This window comes from Myotis yumanensis, unplaced genomic scaffold (genome assembly GCF_028538775.1).
Source record: "Myotis yumanensis isolate MYYU_CA2020_CCGP unplaced genomic scaffold, mMyoYum1.0.hap1 SCAF_1, whole genome shotgun sequence".
NCBI classification, from domain to species: domain Eukaryota; kingdom Metazoa; phylum Chordata; class Mammalia; order Chiroptera; family Vespertilionidae; genus Myotis; species Myotis yumanensis.
This window is the reverse complement of record NW_027223752.1, coordinates 101,589,887-101,615,420: the sequence shown is the minus strand read 5'-3', so window position 1 is coordinate 101,615,420 and position 25,534 is coordinate 101,589,887. Positions and strand designations below refer to the sequence as shown.

Sequence of the window (25,534 nt, the reverse complement as noted above, 5' to 3'; positions counted from 1 at the left end):
TTCTTACCCTTTGGGACAGCATGGAAGTACATGGAGGACTATTATGTTAAGTGAAATAAGCCAATCTGAGAAAGACAAATATCACATGATGTTACTTATTTGTGATCTCTAATGAATCAAATGAATTGACCAATAAAATAAGACCCGAAGCGTGGAGGCATAGAACAGACTGACATACCTTGATGTTGGGAGTGGGAGGATGAGAAAAGATAAACCAAAGAACTTGTATACATATATGCATAGCCCATGGACACAGGCAATACGGGGGTGAAGACATCTTTGGTGTGGTAGTCCAGGTTTCCTAGTAACTTTGTCAATGTGCTATGAAAGATTGAAAATTTGATTATGTAGTATATATGATATTAAATTGTGAATTAGTGGGACTTTGATGTAACAGCGAATTCATGCACCGGGCCTATAGTCTTCTTATAATCCTTGTTATCTCTCTTTCATTTCTGATTTTGTTTATTTGGGTCCTCTCTATTTTTTTCTTGATGAGTCTAGTTAAAGGTTTATCAATCTTGTTTATATTTAAAAGAATCAGCTCTTCATTTCATTGATCTTTTGTATCGTGGCGTGTGATTTTTTTAGACTTTATTTTGTTTACTCCTGCTTTGATTTTATTATTTTCTTCCTTCTATTTACTTGGACTTTGTTCTTTTTTTTTTTTTTTTTTTTAAATATATTTTATTGATTTTTTACAGAGAGGAAGGGAGAGGGACAGAGAGTTAGAAACATCGATGAGAGAGAAACATCGACCAGCTGCCTCCTGCACATCTCCCACTGGGGACGTGCCCGCAACCCAGGTACATGCCCTTGACCGGAATTGAACCTGGGACCTTTCAGTCCGCAGGCCGACGCTCTATCCACTGAGCCAAACCGGTTTTGGCTACTTGGACTTTGTTGTTCTTTTTCTAGTTCCTTTAATTTAAGGTTAGATTGCTTATTTGAAAAATTTCTTGTTTCTTAAGGTAGGCCTTTTATGCTATAAATTTCCCTCTTAGGACTGCTTTTGTGGTGTACCATAGATTTGGGTGTGTTGTGTTGTCATTTTAATTTATCTCAAGGTATCTTTTAATTTCTTCCTTGATTTCATTGCTAACCTATTCATTGTTTAGTAACATGTTATTTAACCTTTATGTGTTAGTATGTTTTTCAGGTTTGTTTTTTTTTCTTGTAATTGATGTATAGGTTCATACCATTGTGGTCAGAGAAGATGCTTGATATGATTTCAGATCTTCTTAAACTTATTGAGACTGTTTTGTGTCCTAACACGTGGTCTATTCTAGAAAATGTTCCATGTACATTTGAAAATAATATATATCAATTAAATGCATCTGATGTAGCATGTCATTTAAGGATGGCATTTTCTTGGTAATTTACTGTCTGGAAGATCTAGTCATTTATGGCAGTGGGATATTAAATCCTCTACTATGACTATGACTCTGTATTACTGTCAGTCTTTCCTTTATGTTCATCAAGATTTGCTTTATATGTTTAGGTGCTTCTATGTTGAGTGCATACACTCTTACAATGGTTATATCCTCTTGTTGGATTGACACCTTTATCATTATGTGGGATCCTCCTTTTTTATTATAGTCTTTGTTTTAAAGTCTATTCTGTCTGTTTTAAGTATTGCTACCCCATCTTTTTTTTTTTCATTTCCATTTGCATGAAATATCTTTTCCATCTCTTTACTTTTATTTTGTGTGCAACTTTTGCTCTGAGGTGAGTCTCTTGTAGACAGCATATATGTGGGTCTTGTTTTCTTATTCAGTGTCTTTTGATTGGAACATTTGAGCCATTTATCAATATAAGTTGATTATTGATAGGTATGTATTTATTGCCATTTTTAATAACTATGTTCCTGGGTGTTTTTTTTTTCCTTTCTTCCTCCTAATGAAGACCTTTTAACATTTCCTGTAATACTGGTTTGTGGTAATGACCCCATTTAGCTTTTTCTTTCCTAGAAAGCTCTTTTTGCTCCTTCAGTTTTTTAAATGTTAGCTTGCTGGGTAAAATAGTCGTGGTTGTAGATTGTTGCCTTTTAATACTTTGAATATTTCATGTCAATCCCTTCTGGTCTAAAATGTTTCTGTTGGCAAATCAGCTGATAGTCTAATGAGAAATCTCTTGTAGATAACTTTCTTTTGCTGCTTTTAAGATTCTCTCTTTTTATTTATTTAACTTTTGCCATTTTAATCATGACATATCTCGGTGTGTGCATTTTTGGGTTAATCTTGTTTGGGACTCTATGTGCTTTCTAGGTTTGTGTGTCTTTTTCCCTCAACAGAAAAAGGAAGTTTTCAGTCATTATTTCTTCAAATACACTCTTTTTTTTCCATGTGCCTCAAATAATTCTTTTATAATTGAGATTTTATTGTTTTGAGGATCAGTACACAGACATTTCAATTTGTACACAATTCTTAACATACGTACCAAAACTGTAGTCATGTAGTTGTGATTCTTTTCTAAACAGTTATTCCAGTGACTTTCCAGCTTAAAATTTAGAGACTAACTTTCCTTAATAGAGTATTAAGTACCAATATCTTCAAATGTTGATACGCTGTTACATCAAAGTCCCACTAATTCACAATTTAATATCATATATACTACATAATCAAATTTTCAATCTTTCACAGCACATTGACAAAGTTACTAGGAAACCTGGACTACCACACCAAAGATGCTACAGATGCACAAAATTCTGACAGGGAAGCCAAGATCAAGGAATGGTTTTCTTTAGGAAACAATTCTACCAAAAACATGTGAATAGAAGTAATTTAAAAAGTTTAAGACATAGAAAATGCATGACTGACTCCAAATTGCCATTTAGTATGCTTTGTATTATAAGATATAAAAACTACCCCCACCTATGAATGTTAAGCTGACACCCAAGACAATCAAAGTCTCCCATATTCATTATCCCACTATTTCCTGGTTATACCAAAAAATAAACAACCAGCAAATGATTTCACCTCTTTTTAAAAAAAGCATTTACACTTTAAAAAATGGGGTGAGGTGGAATTCCTCCTTCTTAAAAATTTTTCTAGAGCTACTAAAAAACTTGCATTTACAAAATAGTTGATAAAAATATTCTTCTGGATTGTACAAGAAGTGAGACAGGGACCACTGATAAGACATGGTATATGACATTAATCAGGCTTGGCTTCTTTTTCTCCTGCTTCATCTGAGGTTGGACTCCCCACATTTTTAATTTCTTTGTTTTCCGCAGGTAGATCTTCTTTAGGTTCCTGGTCAGCCACTTCTGCCTGCTTTCCCTTTGCTCTCCTTTTCCCTTTGTTTGCACTTTTTTGTCTGCAGACTTATCCTTTCCTGCCGCCTTTTTGGGCTTCGTTTCCACTTTTGCAGGAGCAGGTTTGGCTGACAACCTGGCCGACCTCCTATTCGGCTCCTCCTTGACCACCCCTTCTGCAGAGCTGACCTTCCTCTCGGGCTTCGTGGCGCAGGGCTGGGCATGTGCTGGGTGCCTGAGGGCCAGGCCGCCTAGTGGCTTGGCGAACCTGGGCTGCCTGGCTGCGGACCTGCCTCAAATACACTCTTGATCCCTTGATGTCTCTCTTCTCCTTCTGTTATCCCTATGATGCAGATGTTATTATACTTCATGTTATCCCAAAGGTCCCTTAAACTATCCTTGTTTTATTTTCTTTTTCTAATTAAACAAACACACATAAAACAAGGTTTTATATTGACTGGTTGACAAAAATGTGATGTGACCAGAGGCTTATAGGAACCTGTATTTTCCTTAGGAACAGTGGTTCAGTATTTTCAGCAACTTTCTAAAACATAATTACTTCAAATAACAAATCAACTGTATCTTAATACCCTTTCCCCCTGGAAATAACTAAAAAGATTTATTCTACATAAAAGCCACGGATGCCTCTTCATACTCTTAAAATGTAACAAATAGATATGATCAGATTTTAAACAAGATCAAAAATAAACACAAAGCAGATATACCCCACCTTTGAAACACCCCTAAACACATTCCAACACTAAATATAATTGCTTCCATTATTTCTATCTTGAAAGTCTGTTCTCCATTATTAAGAACTTTAAGATGACTTAATAAAATTTAGATGGCAGGTAGCATACATTATCATTTTAAAGCTAAACATAGATACTGGCTAGATTCTCCCTTGGGTGTTTTATATAAGTCCTTTGGTTAAGATCTTTACATATGTTAGACCAATAGTTAGCCATTTACCCTCAAATGTCATTTAAATATATCACTGTACAAATTCTCAGAGTCCAAACTAAGTATTTTGATAACAGGGCATTTCAGTTTAGCTAATTCTGTTTAAGCTTGGTCAGAACAAATGCAAAACTTTTGATTATGTAAAAAATAATTTTTATAAATGGTCAGTTTCTTAAAAGGGCTAGCTGAATACACTGTAAATATTTTCTTGATTAGAAATTATATACTCTCATCTTTTATCAAGTTTTTAATGTATGAAATCTGAATTCTGACAGTGATATGATACATAACATCATCAATTTTTTAGTCAAAGTTGTGACTAAACTAACTTTTAAATTCACAGTTCCAAGCAGCTGAGCCAGCTCTCTGTACCTTGACATTCTTTCCTCCCAAAGAGATGAGTCTACTATAACAACCTGTACTAATTCCATCATAATATGTATCACATTGTATTTTAATTACTAGTTTATGGGTCTGATCAAATTGAGGTTCCTTGAGAGCAGAGACTTTCATGTTCACTTTGCCTTGAAGTAAGTACCAAATTATTTACTAAATGAGTAATGAACAATATTTCTATTCAAATGGTATGTATCCATAATTATTGAGTATCAATCTATAATATTCTATAATTTGATTTAAAATCCTCAAATGTAAACAAGAAATGTATACCAAGGCTTTGACTTAGTTCATGCTAAATCATTTTTAAAATGTGTAGCTTCAGGACATCTAATCTATCTATCTAATAATAGACAAACAGGGTAATTGACCGTACCTTCGCTACGCCTCCCATGGGCTAATCAGCATGATATGCAAATTAACCGCCAACAAAGATGGCGGTTAATTTGCATACATAGGCTCCAAGTGGTGGAGCGAAGACTGAAGGTGAGCCGGAGCAGTGAAGACAGAAGACGGAAGGCGGCTCTGGCCGGGGCTGCGAAGATGGATGACGGAAGGCGGCTCAGGCCAGAGCGAAGGCCTGGGTCCCAGGTGCTGGAGGAAAACTGCTGCCCGCAGCCAGGAGAAGGGAAGGCCTATTGCACAAATCTCTTCGTGCAACAGGCCTCTAGTTTTATTATAAAAAGCTGGTTCTCATATACATAACTAACAAGAACTTAAAATTCATCATACATTTACTTCACTTTTTTAGCTTGACCTTCTAGTAAATCTTTAGCTGCATTGATTTTGGCTGCTATATAAGGAGATCCTCCCTTGTCCAGGTGATTTAAAAGCATAATTCATTAATGAGCATCTCTTATTTTTCCTTTATTGGCAATATGGCTTACACTTTGTATTAATGCTGCTTTTTGTTTTGTCATTTTGGATTTGAACCCATCTCTGTAATAGCCACCGCTGAAGGCCCTCTTCAAGTGTAGTTCTAAACGTCATATACAGGCAGCAAAGAATTAGCAAAAATGTTTAGGAAGTCTTACAGATTTTGGGAGACTTTGAAAAACTTGTTTGACTTGAGGCTCCATATGCTTCAAGGCTTGCAAAACAACAGCCTGCAAATCCTACAGCAACAATGGTCAATCCAACTGCTACCATTGTACTGGCCATTGCTCCGGCTCAGCTCCCCTGCCTCTACCAAGAGCGTGGTTCATTCAAGCCCAGAGGCTGCAGTCACTAACTCCACGCCGCTACCAGAAATGAAGACTGCCACCACCAGCAGGGACAAAATGTCCACACACTGGTGTCCCAGAACACACAGTAGTCAAACTATCCTTGTTTTTTAAAATACTTTATTCTTTTTGCTTCTCTGATTGGGTGTTTTTTGTTACCTTGTCTTCCAAATCATTGGTTCAATCCACATGCTTCTTCTAGCTATTTATTTATCTGGAGATTTCTCCTGTTCTTTCTTTTTTTTTAAAAAAAAAACACTTTTATTTATTATTAGTTTTTAAATTTAAATTCTTTATTGTTTAAAGTATTACATAAGTCTCCTTTTTTCCTCCATTGACATATCCCCAGGCACCCCCACCCCCCGTCTGTGTCCACTGGATTTGCTCATGTGCATGCATACAAGTCCTTTGGTTGATCTCTTACCTACTCACACCCTGCCTTCCCTGATAGGTTGGACAGTCTATTCAATGGTTCTATGACTCTGGTTCTGTTTTTGTTCATCAGTTTATGTTGTTCATTATATTCCACAAATGAGTGAGATCATGTGATATTTATCTTTCACTGACTGGCTTATTTCACTTAGCATAATGCTCTCCAGTTCCATCCATGCTGTTGCAAATGGTAAGAATTCCTTCTTTTTTTTACAGGAGCGTAGTATTCCATTGTGTAGATGTATCACAGTTTTTTAATCCACTCACCTGCTGATGGGCACTTAGGCTGTTTCCAAATCTTAGCTATTTTAAATTGTGCTGCTATGAACATAGGGGTGCATATATCCTTTCTGATTGGTGTTTCTTGGGATATATTCCTAGAAGTGAGATTATTGGGTCAAATGGAAGTTCCGTTTTTAATTTTTTTAGGAAATGTCATACTGTTTTCCACAGCGGCTGCACCAGTCTGCATTCCAACCAGCAGTGCATGAGGGTTCCTTTTTCTCCACATCCTTGCCAGCACTTATCATTTGTTGATCTGTTGATGATAGCTATTTTGACAGGTGTGAGATCATACCTCGTTGTTGTTTTGATTTTCATCTCTTGGATGATTAGTGACTTTGAGCATGTTTTCATATGTCTCTTGGCCTTCCTTATGTCTTCCTTCGAAAAGTGTCTATTTAGGTCCTTTGCTCATTTTTTGATTAGATTGTTTATCTTCCTTTTGTTAAGTTGTATGAGTTCCCTATAAATTTTGGAGATTAAACCCTTATCGAAGATAACATTGGCAAATATGTTCTCCCATGCAGTGGGCTTTCTTGTTGTTTTGTTGATGGTTTCTTTTGCTGTGCAGAAGCTTTTTATTTTGATGTAGTCCCATTTGTTTATTTTCTCCTTAGTTTCCATTGCCCTAGGAGTTGTGTCAGTAAAGATATTGCTATGACAAATGTCTGCTATTTTGCTACCTATGGCTTCTTCTAGGATTTTTATGGTTTCCTGTCTTACATTTAAGTTCTTTATCCATTTTGAGTTTATTTTTGTGTATGGTGTAAGTTGGCCGTCTAGTTTCATTTTTTTTACATGTAATCTGTCCAATTTTCCCAATACCATTTATTAAAGAGACTGTCTTGACTCCATTGTATACTCTTGCCTCCTTTGTCAAATATTAATTGAGCATAATGGCTTGAGTTGAACTCTGGGTTCTCTGTTCTGCTCCATCGGTCTATGGTATGTCTATTCTTGTGCCAGAACCAAGCAGTTTTGAGAACAGTGGCTTTGTAGTATAGCTTGATATCTGGTATTGTGATCCCTCCAACTTTGTTTTTCTTTCTCAGGATTGCTGGAGCTATTCGGGGTCTCTTTTTATTCCAGATGAATTTTTGGAGAGTTATTTCTAGGTTTGTGAAATATGTCATTGGTATTTTAATATGGATTGCATCGAATCTATAGATTGCTTTGGGTAGTATGGACATTTTAATGATGTTGATTCTTCCAATCCATGAACACAATATATTCTTCCATTTGTTTATGTCTTTCTCTCTATCTCTTTTTTCAGCATCCTGTAATTTTCTGAGTATAGGTCCTTTACCTCCTTGGTTAAATTTATTCCTAGGTATCTTAATTTTTTTTTTTGTTGCAATGGTAAATTGAATTGTGTTTTTTTTTGTTTTTAGTTTTTGTTTTTTAGTTTCTCTTTCTGTGAGTTCATTATTGGTGTATAAAAAGCCATAGATTTTGGGACCACCAAGATGGTGGCATAGGTAAACACCGGAGACTGCTGCCGCAAACAACCACTTCAAGAATACAACTAAAAGACGGAACGGACATCACCCAGAACCACAGGAAGGCTGGCTGAGAAGAGACTCTTCAACTAGAAGGAAAGACAACAGCATTCCGAGGCTCAGAGGAGGCGCAGTGTGGAAAATTTAAAGGTACGGAGGTGCGCGCGCAAAGCGGGCTGGTGGCTGAGGGCGTGGTTGTCATTTTCAATCAGGAGGGAGTCTCAGACTCTGAGCTCCAGATCCAGGCGAGTCTCTAGGGACCCAGACTCAAATGGGAGAAGCAGGACTGTCTGGGTACGGTCCCTCCGAGGTTTGCAGCGGTTGCTGGGACAGAGAGGCAGAGCCCCTGGGGACGGACTGAGAGCAGCCATAACTGCTCCCTCCGCCCGCCCTGTGGATCCCGCCCCGCCCAAGCCCTGCGCAGAGCCATTTGCCGGATTGCCTCAGGCAAAGGCTAGATTAGCACCTCCCCAGAGGACAGAAGTTTTCCCACAGCTGATTCCCACAGCCAGTCGGCCTGGTGGTCAAATCCCTCTAGTATTAACTACAGCTATCAAGGCTTAACTAGAACAAGAATGCACACAAAGACCACAAGGGGGTGCACCAAGAAAGCATAAAAAATGCGGAGACAAAAAAACATGACAGAAATGGAGGATATAGAGCTAAAAAACGCAATTTTGAGGGCTTGCAATAAACTTGAGGAGAGCCTCACGAAAACTAATAAGACCCTCAATGCTATGATAAAGAAACTAGAAATTAAGCATACACGGACTGAAATAAAGAATATTATACCCAATAGCAGACCAGAGGAGCACAAGAATCAAGCCAAAGATTTGAAATGCAAAGAAGCAAAAAACACCCAACTGGAAAAGCAAAATGAAAAAAGAATCCGAAAGTGTGAAGATAGTGTAAAGAGCCTCTGGGACAGCTTCAAGTGCACTAATATCAGAATTATAGGAGTGCCAGAAGATGAGAGACAGCAAGATATTGAAAACCTATTTGAAGAAATAATGGCAGAAAACTTCCCCCACCTGGTGAAAGAAATGGACTTACAGGTCCAAGAAGCGCAGAGAACCCCAAACAAAAGGAATCCAAAGAGGACCACACCAAGACACATCAGAATTAAAATGCCAAGAGCAAAAGACAAAGAGAGAATCTTAAAAGCAGCAAGAGAAAGAGACTCAATTACCTACAAGGGAATACCCATACGATTGTCAGCTGATTTCTCAACAGAAACTTTGCAGACCAAAAGGGAATGGCAAGAAATATTCAAAGTGATGAATACCAAGAACCTACAACCAAGATTACTTTACCCAGCAAAGCTATCATTCAGAATTGAAGGTCAGATAAAGAGCTTCACAGATAAGGAAAAGCTAAAGGAGTTCATCACCACTAAACCAGTATTATACGAAATACTGAAAGGCATCCTTTAAGAAGAGGAAGAAGAAAAAGGTAAAGATACAAATTGTGAACAACAAACATGCATCTATCAACAAGTGAATCTAAGAATCAAGTGAATAAATAATCTGATGTACAGAATGAACTGGTGATTAAAATGAATCAGGGACATAGAAAGGGAATGGACTGACTATTCTTGGGGAGGAAAGGGGAATGGGAGATGCGGGAAGAGACTGACAAAAATCGTGCACCTATGGATGAGGACAGTGGGTGGGGAGTGAGGGCGGAGGGTGGGGCGGGAACTGGAAGGAGGGGAGTTATGGGGGGGGGGGGAAAGAGGAACAAATGTAATCTGAACAATAAAGATTTAATTAAAAAAAAAAGCCATAGATTTCTGGGTGTTAATTTTGTATCCTGCTACATTGCCAAATTCATTTATTAGTTCTAGTAGATTTTTGATGGAGTTCATAGGGTTTTCTGTGTACAATATCATGTCATCTACAAATAATGACAGATTTACTTCTTCTTTTCCAATTTGGATGCCTTTTATTTCATCTTATTGTCTGATTGCTATGGCTATAAATAAGACAGGGATGCCCACTCTCACCACTCCTGTACTATATTGAACAGGAGAGGTGAGAGTGGGCATCCCTGTCTTATTCCTGTTCTTAGGGGAAATGGTTTTAGTTTTTACCCATTGAGTTGGGGCATGTTTGTCTCCTCATTTTGACTGCCTCTGTGTTTGTTTCTGTGTATTAGGTAGATTTGCAATGTCTCCCCATCTTGGAAGAGTGGCCTTATGTGGGACCCAGTGATGCAGTCTCCCTGATCACTTGAGCTGGTTGTTCCAGGGATGTCCCTTTGTGGGTTATGTGAGCCCTCCTGTTGTAGCTGAGTCTGAATTGCTGTTGGCCTGCCTGTGCATGGGGCTGACCCGAGGCTGGTGACTGTGCGGATTGACCCTGATCACAATGTATGACCTGCTGTGCAGGATCGACCCCATGAAGCAGAATTTGCCTCAGCTGATTCTCGTGCCTGCTGAGATCTCACTTTAGATATGCCACTTGTGAAGCTAATTGGATCCTGCTCTGATGTTTTCTGAAGCTGGTCACCAGGTGTGTTGGTTCTGGGGCCTCTTGGGACTCTGGTGCAGGTCAATATCAGAGTCTGCCAGTGATTGATCCTGGGCGATCTTTTTGGAGCTACAAAGTGATCCACAATGTATAGCTACCTCTGCTGAGGCTGGGTGTGCATGGGAAGGACCAAGTTTTGCCCCAAGGCCAGCTTCCACCAGCACCAAACCTGGGTGTTGGTCAGCCAAAGGCCTAAGGCACCTTAGATCCACTGCCAGCTGCCTCTTCACCTGTTGGCTGCCTGTTCAGCTGTTACTGAAAGAGCCTTTGGCAATACTAGAGTTGTGTAAATTAGGTTTTTAGTGAGTCACCAGGTAGGGGCAATGTTCACCAGACTCATACAGATTCAAACTTGGTGCCACTGTTGGGTCTGAGGCCACTCAACAAAAGTCCACAGAACTTTGCGGTGGGGTGGAGCTCAGGGTGTCATCAGGAAGAGGCAAGAAGAGTTTATCAGGCCCAAACAGACCAAGATTTGGCTATGTGATGGAGGTCTCTGCACCAGTCAGGTGTGCGAGGGAAAAATGGGCCATTCCTAGAGCCACAGAACTCAAGTCTGGAGTGGAAACCTTGTGGAAATCCTGAGCTCAAGAGGGTGGGGCCCCTAGGAGTCTGGAGAATGGGGCTATTAGATCTCCCATGAAGGGTTGTCATTGATTAGGCTCATGGGAAGGTGTAGGGAATGTCTCCCACCCCAGAGCCACACAACTCAGTCTCTGATACCCCCTGAGTTTGCCCGTACCTCTATACCCCAGGCAGCTGACTCTTCCATAGGGTGTGAACTCCATAGGGGACGGTGACAGGGAGTAGGAAGGGTGGAGCTATTGCATTCCCCAGGCTGATACCATATGGAAGGGAGTGCTAAACCCAAGAAAGATAGTGTCTGCAACTGAGGGACTCAGCACAGGGACCTTGAGGGCTATCTCCTTCAGCTCTCTCCCTAGAGCCGCACAACCCAGTCTCTCCTCACACAACACTATTCTATTCCCAGCCACCCTCCCTCCATTGGAGCTCAGGGTGAGTGGCTGTGAATGAGATTTTTTGCTGGCCTTTTAAGAGGGAATCTGACTCCTGTTAGTCCCTGGTGGGCAGAATCCCTGCTGATTTTCATAGCCAGATGTTATGTGGTCTCCTCTGCTGGGCTCTGGTCCTCTGGGCTTGGGAACCAGGGATGGGGTTGAGACCCCACACTCCTAAGGGGGAGCCTTTACAGCTGAGATATTCCTCTGGATTCTTAGGCACTGCATGTGGGTACGTGGCTAGAACTTTAACTATCTCCCCTTCCCTATCAGTATCAAAGTGGCTTCTTCTGTAAATCCTCACTTATAAGATTTCTTTTTAGCTAGTCTTCAGTTGGTTATTCAGGTTGACTGTTCTATAGTAGCTATAATTCCAGTTTGACCCTGGGAGTAGGTCAGTGTAACTTCCACCTACTCCACTGCCATCCTGGATCTCTCTAGATGTGTTTTTAATGTTAGTGAAACACAGCCACATGGTAACTTTAATGTTAGAAATATACACTGTTGAAAGTTAAAGGATTTATAGTATTATTTAAATTTAATTCTTAGTATTCATATCATCTCCTTGTTTCTGTTTTTCTCTTCTATAACCTCCTTTTAAAATCAATGATGATGAATTGGTGTTTTACAAAACCTTAAAATTCTCAGAAATTCCTGAGCTTTTTAATCACAGAAACTATCAGTGGTAATTTCATTCTGTACAGGCTTTTCATTTCATACAAATTATTTACACTTAGCTCAATTTAGTTAATCATCTGCAAATTATGACAAACATACACAGTACTTAATATTTTTTCATAAACCCTCCTTGCCTGCTTTTTAAAGCATTAACCTAGACTGTCTGTTTACAGAGCTGATGCATGCAAAGTTATTTTCCTGGTGATGCTTGCACAGTTAGTTCCCAAACATTTCAGTACACTGAGGTTACATATGTGATTCTTTTAAGTGGCTTCTAATGTTTCTATAACCTGATAAAATGCTATTAATCCTTTGTAGCCACTTTTTAAAAAGTACTTTGTGTGCTGAAAACAAATACAGAAATTCAAAGCAATTTTATGTGAAGTAATATTACCCTGACACCAGCACAAGTTCATTCTTTCAATAAAAGTGTTGGTGAATCCTGTGAGGGAAATAAAATGTATCATTGTTTATGCTGTGTAAACCCAAAAGTTAAAAAACACACAACTCATGCATTGCTTATGTTTTTGTGATTTGCATGATCTGGTCAAGTGACAGTTACACATTATCTTCTCAGATGTTTAATAGATTTAGGGGGAAGTTGGAATGACCTCGGGATGATCTCTCAAGTCCAGCTGCTTAATTCTGAATTCTATTTAATAACAGTTTGTGAAATCAGCACATCTCTTCAGAACTCTCCCATGGGTTGCAAGTGATCAAAACGACAAAACCATAATGACAAGACTGTTAGATAGGTTTAACAGAAAGGGGATTCTAAAAACTCATCCACTATAGCACTGCACACTGGAAGTCCATATCTTTTATTAAAATTTTCACAAATACAAAAGCATCATTGAAAAAAAAATACTGGATATATATATTCTCAGATTCCTGGAAAATCATCAAAAATTTATTGGCTTTACATTTCATTACATACAAATCCTTAAAACATTAAATAGAAGAAAAATATCCATGCAGTTTTTGCATGAACAATATCCTTCATATTTTTCATCCATATGTTTTCATTCAGGCATTTGTCTGCTTGTAAAGGGTCTGCTAATAAATGTTTCCTAATTTCAGCTTCCTGGCCATGGGAGTGATATGATCTGTGTCATGTAAAATTTGATAGCTTGAAATGTCTGTTCAAATTTCAAGTGTATCTTGCCTTTTCCGTAGCAAGAGCCAGCCTGCGGATGTTAGATATGCAACCAGCTGCAGCTTCCTGGAGGTCCTGATCAGGGGACCCAACCATGTGCAGTAGAAGCTGTCACACATAAGGAGGAGAGAAGGAAAATAAGAATAAAACTGTTAATCTAGAGACATAAAGTTAGGCTATGGAATACTTTCAAATATTAAATATTTTTTAAAGTCACCAAAAAGAGGTACAAGAAAGTCTGTTTGAGCAAAATCAAATATAGATGATGTTTAGTCAGATGCAGGAAATTCGCATGAAATTCTTACCTTTTTCTTTTCTGGAGCTGAGCTAGACAAGTTTCTCCTTTCTTTGGTCATCTAACTGCTATGGATTCTACTTTAAAATTTCTCTTGCATTCTTTTTGGCTTCCCCAGGATAAGCCAACATATACCTAGACTATGAGTGCATCCTCTTAGATTTAATCTCTGCATTCAATTCCACCCGATCATGTCACAACGTAATTATATCAGTCCCTTAATGGAGATTATCATTGACTCCCAATGCTAGCTAGAGGCCAGTCTTCTAACCTTAAAGTATTTTTGTACTCTGGCCTCAGTTTACCCTTCTAGTCATTTGTCTTTCTCCTGCTCTATCTTGTACTCCAAGTTCACACTGCCCCACTTCTCTTGCCTCGATTGATGCTACCCTCTACCTAAAATGCACTTCCATCTTCTTCTCTGGCTTTCTAAATTTTAACCATCTTTCACGACCTAACTTTTTGACAAAACTTCCAGATTTCCATCAAACAAAATGCCATTTCTCTCTCATAGCAATTGGCTCAAATGTATGTTGCTATACTTAAATTCCTCCATTCTTCAAAGATATTGGGATTTATGCTTTCTGTTCTTTAGATTGCAAACTCTGAAACTTAGAGTACCATGTAGTGCCTTATGCATAGTAGATGTCTAATAAATTTCAAATAAATGAATTAGAACTTTTTAAATGTGTCATTCATCAACATAATTAGTAGTTCTGATGAAGATTTAACATTTAATTGAATCATATATTACCTAAACAGTAATATTGGAGTAAAAGTGTGGATAATGTTAGAAAATAAGGGTGATTTGAAAGGAAAGAAATACTGTAAGGAGAAATACTGTGAAACAGCTTAAATATGGCCAGATTAGGAGTTTGGCTTTTATTCTAAATGTAACACAGAAAAAAATTTAAGCACTTTAATCAAGAGAGTTGGCATGGTCAAATTTGTATTTTTGAAAGATATCTTTTATGGCAACTTAAAAGAGAGGAGAGACTGAAGGGTACTATAATACTTCAAGCTACAGGAATCAGGAATAGTATTGGAAGGAAGGAATTCAAGGAGTATTCAGAGACTAAACTATTCAACAAATGGCCTGAGGACAGTTGGTTATCCAAATAGAAGAACATAAAAATGGTAATCTCATATTATACACAAACATCAATTCCAGATGGATTAATAATTTAAATAAGAAAGGAAAAATATAAAACATTTAGAAGGCTGTGTGTGAGAAAACCTTCACCAAGGGGTCTGGGAGGATGTCTGGTTTCTCAGTTCCTTGATTTCCTCATTGTCACTGATCTTTACCACATTATAGTCCCCCACTTCCAGCGTCAGACCCTGGTTTTTATTGTTCATCACTCTTCACAGTCTCACCTTCAAAATCTCTAATCACAATTTTTACTCCTATGATTTGGTCATTGAACTTACTTGCTTATTCTCATCACAACCTCTAGTCCATTGGCTTATATATGTTTTTTGTTTTGTTTTTAACCATTTCCTGTCTTCACTTCCTCTACAACCAGTTTAGATTCCACAGTACATCTTTTCAATTATTCTCTTACCAGTTCCTTGACATCCATCCAATACAACCATAATCAACTCTGTCTTTCCAATGCCCTCACTAATAGCTGAGCCCTAATGGAGGCAATATGTATACAAGACAAATCCAATCTCAAATGAATTCTCACCACTGCCCAGTAATCTAAATATGTCTCTCTTTCATAGGTTACTTCCCCGCTCTTTTCAATGCCTACTTCAAATCTTCTTCATTCTTTTCCAATCTCCAACTCCTCCTTATAGTCCCCATTCTCAGCAGATAACCTTTAAGGGCTTCTTCATACACTTGATAGAAGCCTTTAGACGGGAACTACTTTAACCAAATCTGCAAATCTACCTGCATCTTAACCCAGCTCCCCCCAACCTCCTTCCTGATGTCTCTTTCCTTCTACCCAAGGTCCATTATTCCACTTGTATCATCCAGTCTCCTTTTCCTTGGGACATTTTACCACCATGTATTCCGTCTCTTATTATCTTTTCTTTAACCTCTCCTTTCTACAGATTCCTTCCCATCATCATTTAAAAGCAGGTTTCCATATCTTAAAAAAACAACACCCCCCCCACCACCACCACCTGCAAAAAGAACCTACCATTTGACTCATTTTCTTCCCTTCATAGTCAAATTTCTGTAGAGAGTTGTCTGAACTAACTGTCTCTGGTCTTAAGCTCCATTTAACTCACTCTAGGTTTGCTTCTGCTTTCACCTCTCCATTGAAACAGTCCTCTCGAAGGTCATCAATAACTTCCATGTTGCAAAGAGCAATAGATACTTTTGAGTCCTTCTCTTATTTGGCCCCTTAACAGAGTTTAATATAATTGACTTTCTCCTTTCTGAAATTGTCTCTGCTTCTTATTACCATAGTCTCTTGGTTTTCTCTGTCTCCATTTGTCCTCATCTCCCCACAATTCATTGATAGCTCTTTATCTTTCTCCCAACCATGAATCTTTAAAGTTTCTTAGAACAAATTCCTTTTCTGTCTTCATTCTGTTCTCTCTTCCTAGATGGTTTCTTTCACTACCTGACTTTGAATACCATTCAGGTGGAATCATTTTCTAAATTTATATCTCCACCTCAGAAGCTTCTTTTTAATGCTTCTTAGATATCTCTACTTGGAAGTCTCACAGTTATCTCAAACTTCATATTCCAAATGAAGTTTTAAATGTTTTCTCTCTAAACTTGAATCCCATATCAGTAATAGGTATCATCACTTAGCTGCTCAAGCCAGGAATCTCCCTGCCTCATACTTAACCCCCACTCTTATCTTCGTTGCACTCCATCAAACAAATTACCATATTCACTTTTCAAAGTCATTCACTTCTCTCTATTGCTCTATATTGCTTCTCTCTATTGTACTGCCACTCACCATACCTGGAAAGCTTACCACAGCTTTTCACTGTCTTTCTATTCTTTCTTGCCCCCCTGTAATTAGTCATTTATTTATACTGCTTCCAGACTAACTTCCTAAATTGTGAAGTTCACCAATAAGGGGAAAAATTCTAGAGATTAAAAAAATGAGATACAAGAGAAAGAAATACTCTCTTCCACATGAGGGAAACAGGGCCATTCAGGGAACCTCATGCCTTGTGAATTTTGCATTGTTAATGTAATTAAACAAGGAGGCCATTAGACGAAGTGGCTCTAGTGCCTTGGTAGGCTATGTAAGCAACCCAAAATCTAAACTAGAGTCAACACATTCAATCTGAGAAAATGAAACCTAAGGACAACCAATCACCAACAGCCAACTAGGCTTTCCCAAATAGGGCAACCATTTAAGCTATTACTAATCAAATAATTTCTATACTATGCCTCTGCGTCTTCTCTATAAAAACCTACCTCTCTCCTGTTGGTGGAGGATTTTTAAAAAGTTTAACAGTGTGTGGTTTTTCTCTCTATTTTCAAGAGAGTGAAACTAGGACTAAAATTACTTTCAATTGCTACTTGGTTGCTGGGCTTTTGTGTCTCTGACTGCATTTCAATGTCATGACTGGACCATGACATAGCTTGGCTACATACAGGTTATGCATTTGAATCTCATAAACCCAGGGCCCAGAACAAAGTAAGTGCTCCATAAATGGTGTTCATTATCATGGTGATTATTTCACCAGTTCTGAAGTTTGATTCTGGCATTTACTCCCTGGAGCCCAGCCCTGGTTAGTTTTGGAAGAATGAGGAAGCCGAAATTTTGGCTCAGAGGTTGGTGTAGCACCTGGCAGCATTTACTCCAGGCCCCACCTCATTTCTGGTTGACCTCAAGGGATACCAACGACCCAGGTTTCACTTGGCATCAGCAATTGCTACCACCACCTTGCACAGCTCCCTTAGAAAGCAGCCCCTTGGCCCGATGCCTGCCCAAATGCCTGTATTTCGCTTATACTCCTTCATATATAATTGTTGTTTGGGGATCCCCTCTGACTTTCCAAGTCAGTTGCATTTATTCCCAAACCCTTGATGCCTGTTACATAATTTCATGTTACACAAACCAATAAAGTGTGAGTGCGAAATGTACTAGTCTTAGCATTTGGCTTGTTGTTGACCTCTCGGTGTTTCACAGAGAGCCTGCAGCATGTTGGCTATTTCAGGAGGCAGCTAGACAAGGGTTGCTGAGGGGAGCATATACTGTGCACTCACATGCTTGATGTTAGAATACAATGTTTAAGCAATGCGGGACCCTTTTAATGACTCTAATCTATAAATGACGTTTTCTATTATCTAACTTCTAGTCCTGAATGCAATAAAAGGGCTACTACTCTTCGAGAAAGTAATTTTGCCTACATTTCTTGCATGAACCATAAGCCTTTATTCTATATTTCATATGGTGGTGAGTGAATGAATGTATACAGCCTACAAACTTGTCCAGTGGAGCCCAGCAGTCTAGTATTTTAAAGGTCTAAAGTATAGGCAAGAGGGAGATTTAAAAGAAAATAGGTAAAAGGAGAAAATTAGGGCATAGAATGGTACATGTGGTGGGCAGTCAGAGTTGCTTCCTTAAGTGTACCTCAAGTGACTTATTAGCATTAGGCACACAGGTTACCTGATGTTTGCACAACGTGAAATTATTTTATTAGCAACCAAACTTACATTCTGGGCGCTGTGATTTAATCTTTACTGGTTAATTTATCCTGCTCTGCCCATTTTCCTAGCAAGGAACATTCTCAACTAATACAGTGTTGGAAGTATAGAATATTTGTGTGTTCAGGGTATGAATGGCTCTATATTTGAGAAGCACTCCCAGGATCCTCCTTGGTTATGCTGTTATTTGAATTCATTGTTTTTCCTGAATTTTATTTTGTTGTCAATGAATGTTACTTATTGCTTCTTTATACATTGAGAGGCTAGGTAGCTAATGCTGCTTTATAAACTGAATAAGAGTATAATATTTTCCCAAACCACCATCTGAACAACGGGTACTATGTAGTATGTGTCTTGGTTTAGAATTAGGCTAAGGAATATGTGCTTTTGTTTTTCTTAAAAGCATCACAAGCAAACTAGAGCTCTCAGAGGAATGCTTTTAAAACAAATACACACACCACATAACAGAAACTTAGTACAGAATCCTGCACTGGATAGGCAGCTAACAGAAAGTAAAGAGCAGCACGTGTTTCAAATCACTAACACCCGGGCAAGGGGAAAAGGAGTACTTTTCTTTGGAAAGTGAGATGCAAATTAGGAACAAGTGATTATGGAATTGATACACATTGTTTGGTATATATTTTTTTATCTGTAGACTTTTTCCAACTATTAATACATTATTAATATTATAAGGGGGGAAAACACCTCAGGTTTAACTTTTTGACACATTTGTTCCTTTCAAAAAACCTTTCTTTTTTTAATCCATCCTCTCCCCCAAGTGCACCCGAGGACTTTAACTTTATTGGGAGTTTCATATATACACTGGAGAGAAACTAGCCCTCTTGCTTTAAAACTTAATTGCATAGGGCACTTTAAACCATCATTCAAACACATAACTTTTTACAATGTTGGCATGAATGAGGACATGGGAGGGGCACACAGCGTGGTTTGTGGATTGGGCTGACTCAATACTTCCTCCATTGTCAAAGGCTTTGATCTCAAGGCCCATGCCCTCAGTATTCGCTGTGATCCCTGATTGAGCCCCTGGAAGGTGAGACCCACGGTAGCATGAGGATCGCTCTCTGCATTCAGTTCTTACTTTTATATCAAACAGTTTCTGATATTATGTAATATTTCAGTTACATGAGAAATATGTACCAACTTGAGTGATAACAGATTTTCTAGTGGTTTGACTCAACATTGTTTGGGTGAATACAGACTAGAAATAAGAGTTTTAATTAGAGCCAGAAATACATGCCTGCACAGAAAACTTAGGGGGTTTTCCAGAAAGATCTTGCGTTTCTTGGAGATGATTCAAACTGTGAGTGCATTTGCTGTTTTCCAGTTTGCACGGCCCTGCGGCGTGGCTGCAGCACTCGTGCACAGCCGGGTAACAAGGAATGCACTTGGACTCCGTCTGCCTGCACAGTGGCTGCCCTGCTGGCCACAGCTGGGCTGGGCTGCTGTGGCAGTGGGAACTACACAGCAGTTTTACTTTCACATCCTGACTCTGAGCCTTGGTAATTCATTTCATATGACAGCTCACCAGAGCCATGGGCCTCAGCACATTTTACATTTGCTGATTGGAGCAAAGCCTTTGATTGGTCAGTGAAGTGAATCAAGGGGCTTGCCTTTCAGTGGTGTCTGCCTCTGGTGACCGGAGTGCCTGCCCTGTCTGGGTGACCCTAGGTCCACCTCCACAATGCTTGAAGGGGGTTCTACTTGTTCCATGGAATGCCGGTCTGTGCAGATGCTAGCTCACACCTGAGTAAGTTTGTCCTCTTGTCTTTTGTCCATGTTGTTTTTTCATGAGCCTTCCACTAGAGAGCTTTTGTGTGCCCTCCGCCTTGGCCCCCCCGCCCCCCCCCCCCCCCACACACACACAGTCCCACACATATTGGAGTGTTGGGTCTAGAGTACTGGGTGGTATGAATAGAATATATAACAGAGCTCTAACAACCTTCTTCTAAAGAATGCTAGGAATGGAGAGTGACTTGATTACTGGCTGGATGGGAAGATTAAGGGGCTCTGCAATTGACTTTACATTAGAGGAAGTCTCTGCATGCCCTGGGCAGAAGCTCATAGTATCATTTGGAATGGCTTCAAGTTGCTTTTAAACTTAGTATATTTTAAAGTTCTCAGAACGAGGCCTGGCACACAGTAACTGCTTTCCAGTTGTTAGCCATTATTAGTCGAGTGAAAAACACACTTCAGGCACTGTACACTAAACCTGATGCCTGCAACAAGTGCCAAAATGTGTTGAGTATTAACTGGCATGATTGACCTTCTCATGAAGAAGTCAGGTTGCTGCTACTCAGTGGAGGCTGGGGGTCATGTGGATGGGCACCTCTGTATAAAGAATGCCAAGAGGCCCTGAGGGGAAGCTCTGCAGGACTGGGTCTCTGAGCCCCAATCAAGTCCTGCTTTTGTGATATGTTCCAGGAGGCCCTTCTGGAGAAATGAGTGAGCCCCAAGAGACAGGGCTCACAGCAGTCTGGGCCTCTGGCAGGCAGTGATATGCACCGGATACTGTAGGTCTTGTAGAAATACAGTATCAGGAACAGACTGCTTTATGTTTTCTGCTTTGGGTTTTACTAAGACTTTCCTCTGGTTCTTAGTAGCAGGTCAAAGAACATTTCTGTGGGGTAAAGTGGTCTAGGAAATAGAGTAGTCAGCAACTTTATCATTATGCAGTCCATGTCTTATCCGGCAGGTTCTTGAATAATGTCATTTTGTTAAAATGTTGATTAGATGCTGTAGGAACTTAACTATTGTTTAACCAATTAAAGTTGTTTTGTGACATGTTATTTCACTTTAAGTCACAGAGCCTATCAAGTGACAAACAGAGTGGAATTAGGTAGATTTATTTGTGACTCGTCCAAAATATGTTTTCAGTTCTGACCTAAACTCAGATCATTTGACTGCCTGCTTGACATCTCCACTTAGATATAAAAATGCACCTAAAATTTCACACGGACAAAGCTGAACTCCTTATCCTCCATGCAAAAACCTGCTTTTCCCACGGGCCCCCTATCTCAACTAAGGTCAACTCATCTTTCCAGTTCTTGGGCCAAAAACTTTTCCGTATCCTTGACTTCTCTCTTTCTCTCATAGCCCTTATCCAAGCCATGAACAAAACCTGTTGGCTCTGCCTTCAAAATGTATCCAGAATCTGACCTCTTCTCATAGCCTCCACTTGCCTGAATTTAATGATTAAGCCAAATTTTTTATATTCCAAAAGATCTGAAGCTGATATTGAAGGTACAGCCTGGAGAAAACTAAATCATTCAGACTGGGAATATAGAATAATCTTTCTTTTTAAGGAGAAAAGGCAGAGAAGAGAAAAGACTGCTAAGTGATTTACGGGGAAAATGAAAGCCTAGTTCAGAATCAACATGGCACTCTCTAAGAACTGACAAATGTAGTACTTCACCTGAAAGTTGTTGCCATTGCTGTAATGTATATTCCTTTCCATCACTCCAACCCTCAATTTTTTTTTTACATAATGACCTTATAAGAATGTTCTTGTTTTGGTTTTGTTTGATTGCTGTAGAAGTTAGAAGGGAGGTGAAGAAAAAAGGGTTGAGTTCCAAATTTAGGCCAGCTCCATGCAAGCTAGGAACAGCATGCTTACAAGAGCAAAACAATATGTAACCCGAAGCAAATGATCAGAAGCTGGAGATGACTGTGATGACGTATAGAATCCCCCGCAATTAGACTTTGCCTCGGGCATGGAAAGCATAGGGAAGAGGGGTTCAGCCAATATTTCTTATATGATAAGAGGAATGGCAGCCTTAGCTAACATCTGAGCTACTGAATACTTTTTGGTAATGTGAATAAAACTGTGACTTAAAATGACATCTTCTACAAAAATACACAACAAAAAGCAGTTTGACCCAGACAGTTACCTCTCCTCAGCTTCAGACCTTGATCTCCTAAATTCTGTCAATCTTTACCTCTACTCCACATTCATTAGTCAACCATTCTCATAGTTACACCTGGAACTTATTAATATTGTTCCATCTCTGCCTCTAATAGCCCTCTTTCAGAAATTCCAGGATGTTAACTAGGATTATTGTGGTGATCATCTCATAATATATAAAAATATCTAATCATAATGTTCTATATATGAAAAGAATATAATGTTACATGCCAATTACAGCTCAATTAAAAACAAGAAATTCCATGCTCTGAAAGAGATGGAATGAGATCAAGAACTGGGAGGTACTTATCTATACTATTTACACCCACCTTGCTGTGGGCTTACACTCTATGGTCTATCATGTCAACGGTGTTAGGTCACTAGGTTTAGCTCTCTTCTCTGTACTATTTTTCTGTCATACCAATATTACAAATTGAAATCTAGGACCTCAGTTGGACTTCTGATTCATGTTCACAAATTGATGCAAAGGCACACATGTTCACAATCTGACATCTCTACTGGCTCCCAATTCTGCCCGACAATCCATCTAGGTGTCTTTCTCAACTTTCATTCTCCACATCAGCTATTTAAAACCTTCTCTACCCTCCTCAAATTGCCAACCACCCCCGCCCCAACTTCAGTTCTCTCACTCTCAGCTTGTGTTTTTGCCTCCTACTTGATGGGGAAAATAGAAATCGCAGAAAGGGAAATCACCCAGTCCCAGCCATCACACTCATTGATTTCCATCGCAAGTGTACCCACCCTTTCCTCTTTGCCGTCTGTCTTATCTGACTCTCCTCCAGCCTAAATTCAGTTCCTTGCCTCAAGCTCTGTATTTACCTACCTCCTATCTCCTCTGGGTGCTCACTTCCTTATGGCCACTCCTTCCAGTATCTTCACTGCCTCCCCTTTCATCCTGCTCGTGCCAGTTAGCATTTAAACATGCTCACACAGAAAACAGAGACAAAAGTGAAAACCACCAAAGTTCTCTTCCCTTCCAGCTATCATCTCTATTTTTTTTTCTTGGCTAAACTTTTTCAACGAGTGGCCTCCACTTGCTGCCTCAATTTCTTTACATCAGTTTCATGCTTATCAGGAATCACTTTTGTATGAATCCAGTGGGCTCTTTTGGTTCCTGTGTTACTTTTCTCTTGACTTCTTCAGATTTGCCCTGATTTGTTTGGATATTTTCCCTTTAATACTCTTTTTTTGTGGAATCCTCTTTCTTTGCCCATCATGGAGGTTATGGCTCAGGATAAAATGGCATGTCCATCAGCCCTATCCTTTTTTTTGTTGCTCTGTACACCCTCAAAGAGAAATGTCATCCTCTCGCATTATTTCATGAACCATGGCCCTCAGATCTGTATCTTCAAGGCTTCATATACTTATCAAGCTATATATATGTGATATCATAAAGATATATCATGTCTCCACTTTGTATTTCCCAAGATGTTCAAAGACAATATGTCCCAAATAAAATCTCTCTCATTTTCCTCTACAAGCAGATTGCTTCTATAATCCAGTCATCCAACCTAAACATTTAAATGTCTTCTCTCTACCCTCTTCTGTGTTCTTCTCATCCAAAAAGATCACCAAGTCCTATTGTTTTTAACTCCCTAATATCTCTTAGATCCACCCATTTCTCTCTATTTTCAGTGCTTATGGCCTTAGTGGAAGCCATCGTTGTCTCTTTCTGAACTGCTGCCTAACTCTTCTTCTATCCCTGTCCCCATCTACTCTGAAACTAGAATAACTTCTGAAAGGCATTTTGGGACTAACTGACTCCCCTACTCAAAATATGTCAATGGCTCCCCAATGCCCCAGACATAAAACCTAGTTTCCCAAATGGGTTCTCAGCAGGTGGCAGTTGACATTTTCCCCTCTGTTATCTTTAGCTTTTCTTTTTTTTTCAGTGAACATATATTACCTATGTCACTTAAAAAATTATAACAAGCCCCTGGCTGGGTGGCTCAGTTGTTTGGAGCATCATCCCATATACCAGAAGGTTGCAGGTTCGATTCCCAGTCAGGGCACACACCTAGGTTGTGGATTTGAGCCCCAGTCAGGGCACATATGAGAAGCAACCAATCAATGTTTCTCTCTCATATTGATGTTTCTCTCCCCCTCTCCCTCAAATCAATAAACATATCCTTGGGTAAGGATTTTTAGAAAAGCTACAACAGAAAGAAGTAAGGCCTGCAAAGGAAATGAGTGATTAAAAGGTACTAGGAGGACCAGAGGACTGTGGGATCACAGGAACAAAGGAAGGGTGGCATTTTAAGGAAATGGTGAGGTCAACACTATAATTTGCCTTGGAGAGATTAAGTAAATTGAGAACTGAAAAGAGCCCATTGGATTTGGACATTTGGAAATCCATGGTGGATGTAATCAACTGACAGGGCATTAAGAAATGAGCAAGGAGGCAAAGTGAGATTAAGAGGGGACATGCATAAGTTAGAGGGAATAGCCAATGTTAGAATTTCCAGCTTTGGAGAGAGAAGATGGGATCATGAGTACAGTAGGTGGAAATAGCCAGGAGAAGAAATACTCAAAGACCAGAGAGAAGATGTTTACACTGAATGTACTAGTAGCTACAGATATGTTTGTAGCTGTGAGATAAGAATTTAAGGTATTTTCTGCCTATAACCTCAATTTTCTTTTTAATATTGAAACAAATTCATATGAGTGATATCTATACTTAATAAAGACAGGTTTACAATTGATAATTTAACATAGAAATATTTTAAAACAATTAAAAATACTCCATTTATTAGCTAACAATTACCTTAATTATATAAAGAAGTTGTCCATGGAAGGATTTTTAAAAATGTTATCTTTATTATTGAAAGTATTACAGTTGTCCCCTCATTTACCCCCTCAATCCCTCCCTCCAGGCCTTCACCGCACTATTGTCTGTGTCTATGGGCTATGCATATATGCATATAAGTTCTTTGGTTAATCTCATCCTGTCCCCCCTTCCCTCTGAGATCCATCAGTCTGTTCCATGTGTCCATGGAGGAATTTTATTTTGGTTTTCAACTATGGTCATGGTGATGCTATAAATTTATAAAAATCTGATGTAAAATTATAAAAATTATACCTTATCGAGTTAAGAAAAAAAATTTAAATTGTTAATAAGTCTAAGCCAAGAATTATCTAACATGGGATAACAATTTCCATAGTATTATTCAATATTAGAATCAGTCTAAATTCTTAATGTTATATTGTTTACATTTATATTTATCTCCAAAC

General features: G+C 39.0%; 1 protein-coding gene and 2 pseudogenes across 2 annotated transcripts in view; all 3 read right to left on the bottom strand.

Annotated features, from left to right (window-relative positions):
* Nucleotides 1–3,155: 3,155 nt before the first annotated feature.
* Nucleotides 3,156–4,650, bottom strand: LOC139010450 (non-histone chromosomal protein HMG-14 pseudogene; annotated as a pseudogene).
* Nucleotides 4,651–5,349: 699 nt separating this feature from the next.
* On the bottom strand, nt 5,350–5,776 carry LOC139010391 (mitochondrial import inner membrane translocase subunit TIM14-like; annotated as a pseudogene).
* A 7,378-nt stretch (nt 5,777–13,154) lies between these two features.
* The window catches only part of ODAD2 (outer dynein arm docking complex subunit 2), a 235,563-nt gene continuing 223,183 nt past the window's right edge, over nt 13,155–25,534 (bottom strand). For both annotated transcript variants that reach the window (XM_070407349.1, XM_070407348.1), the window contains one exon: nt 13,155–13,543. In XM_070407349.1, coding sequence (XP_070263450.1) covers nt 13,430–13,543 — 114 coding nt within the window. In that variant the 3' untranslated portion in view covers nt 13,155–13,429. The remainder of the gene's footprint in view (nt 13,544–25,534) is intronic.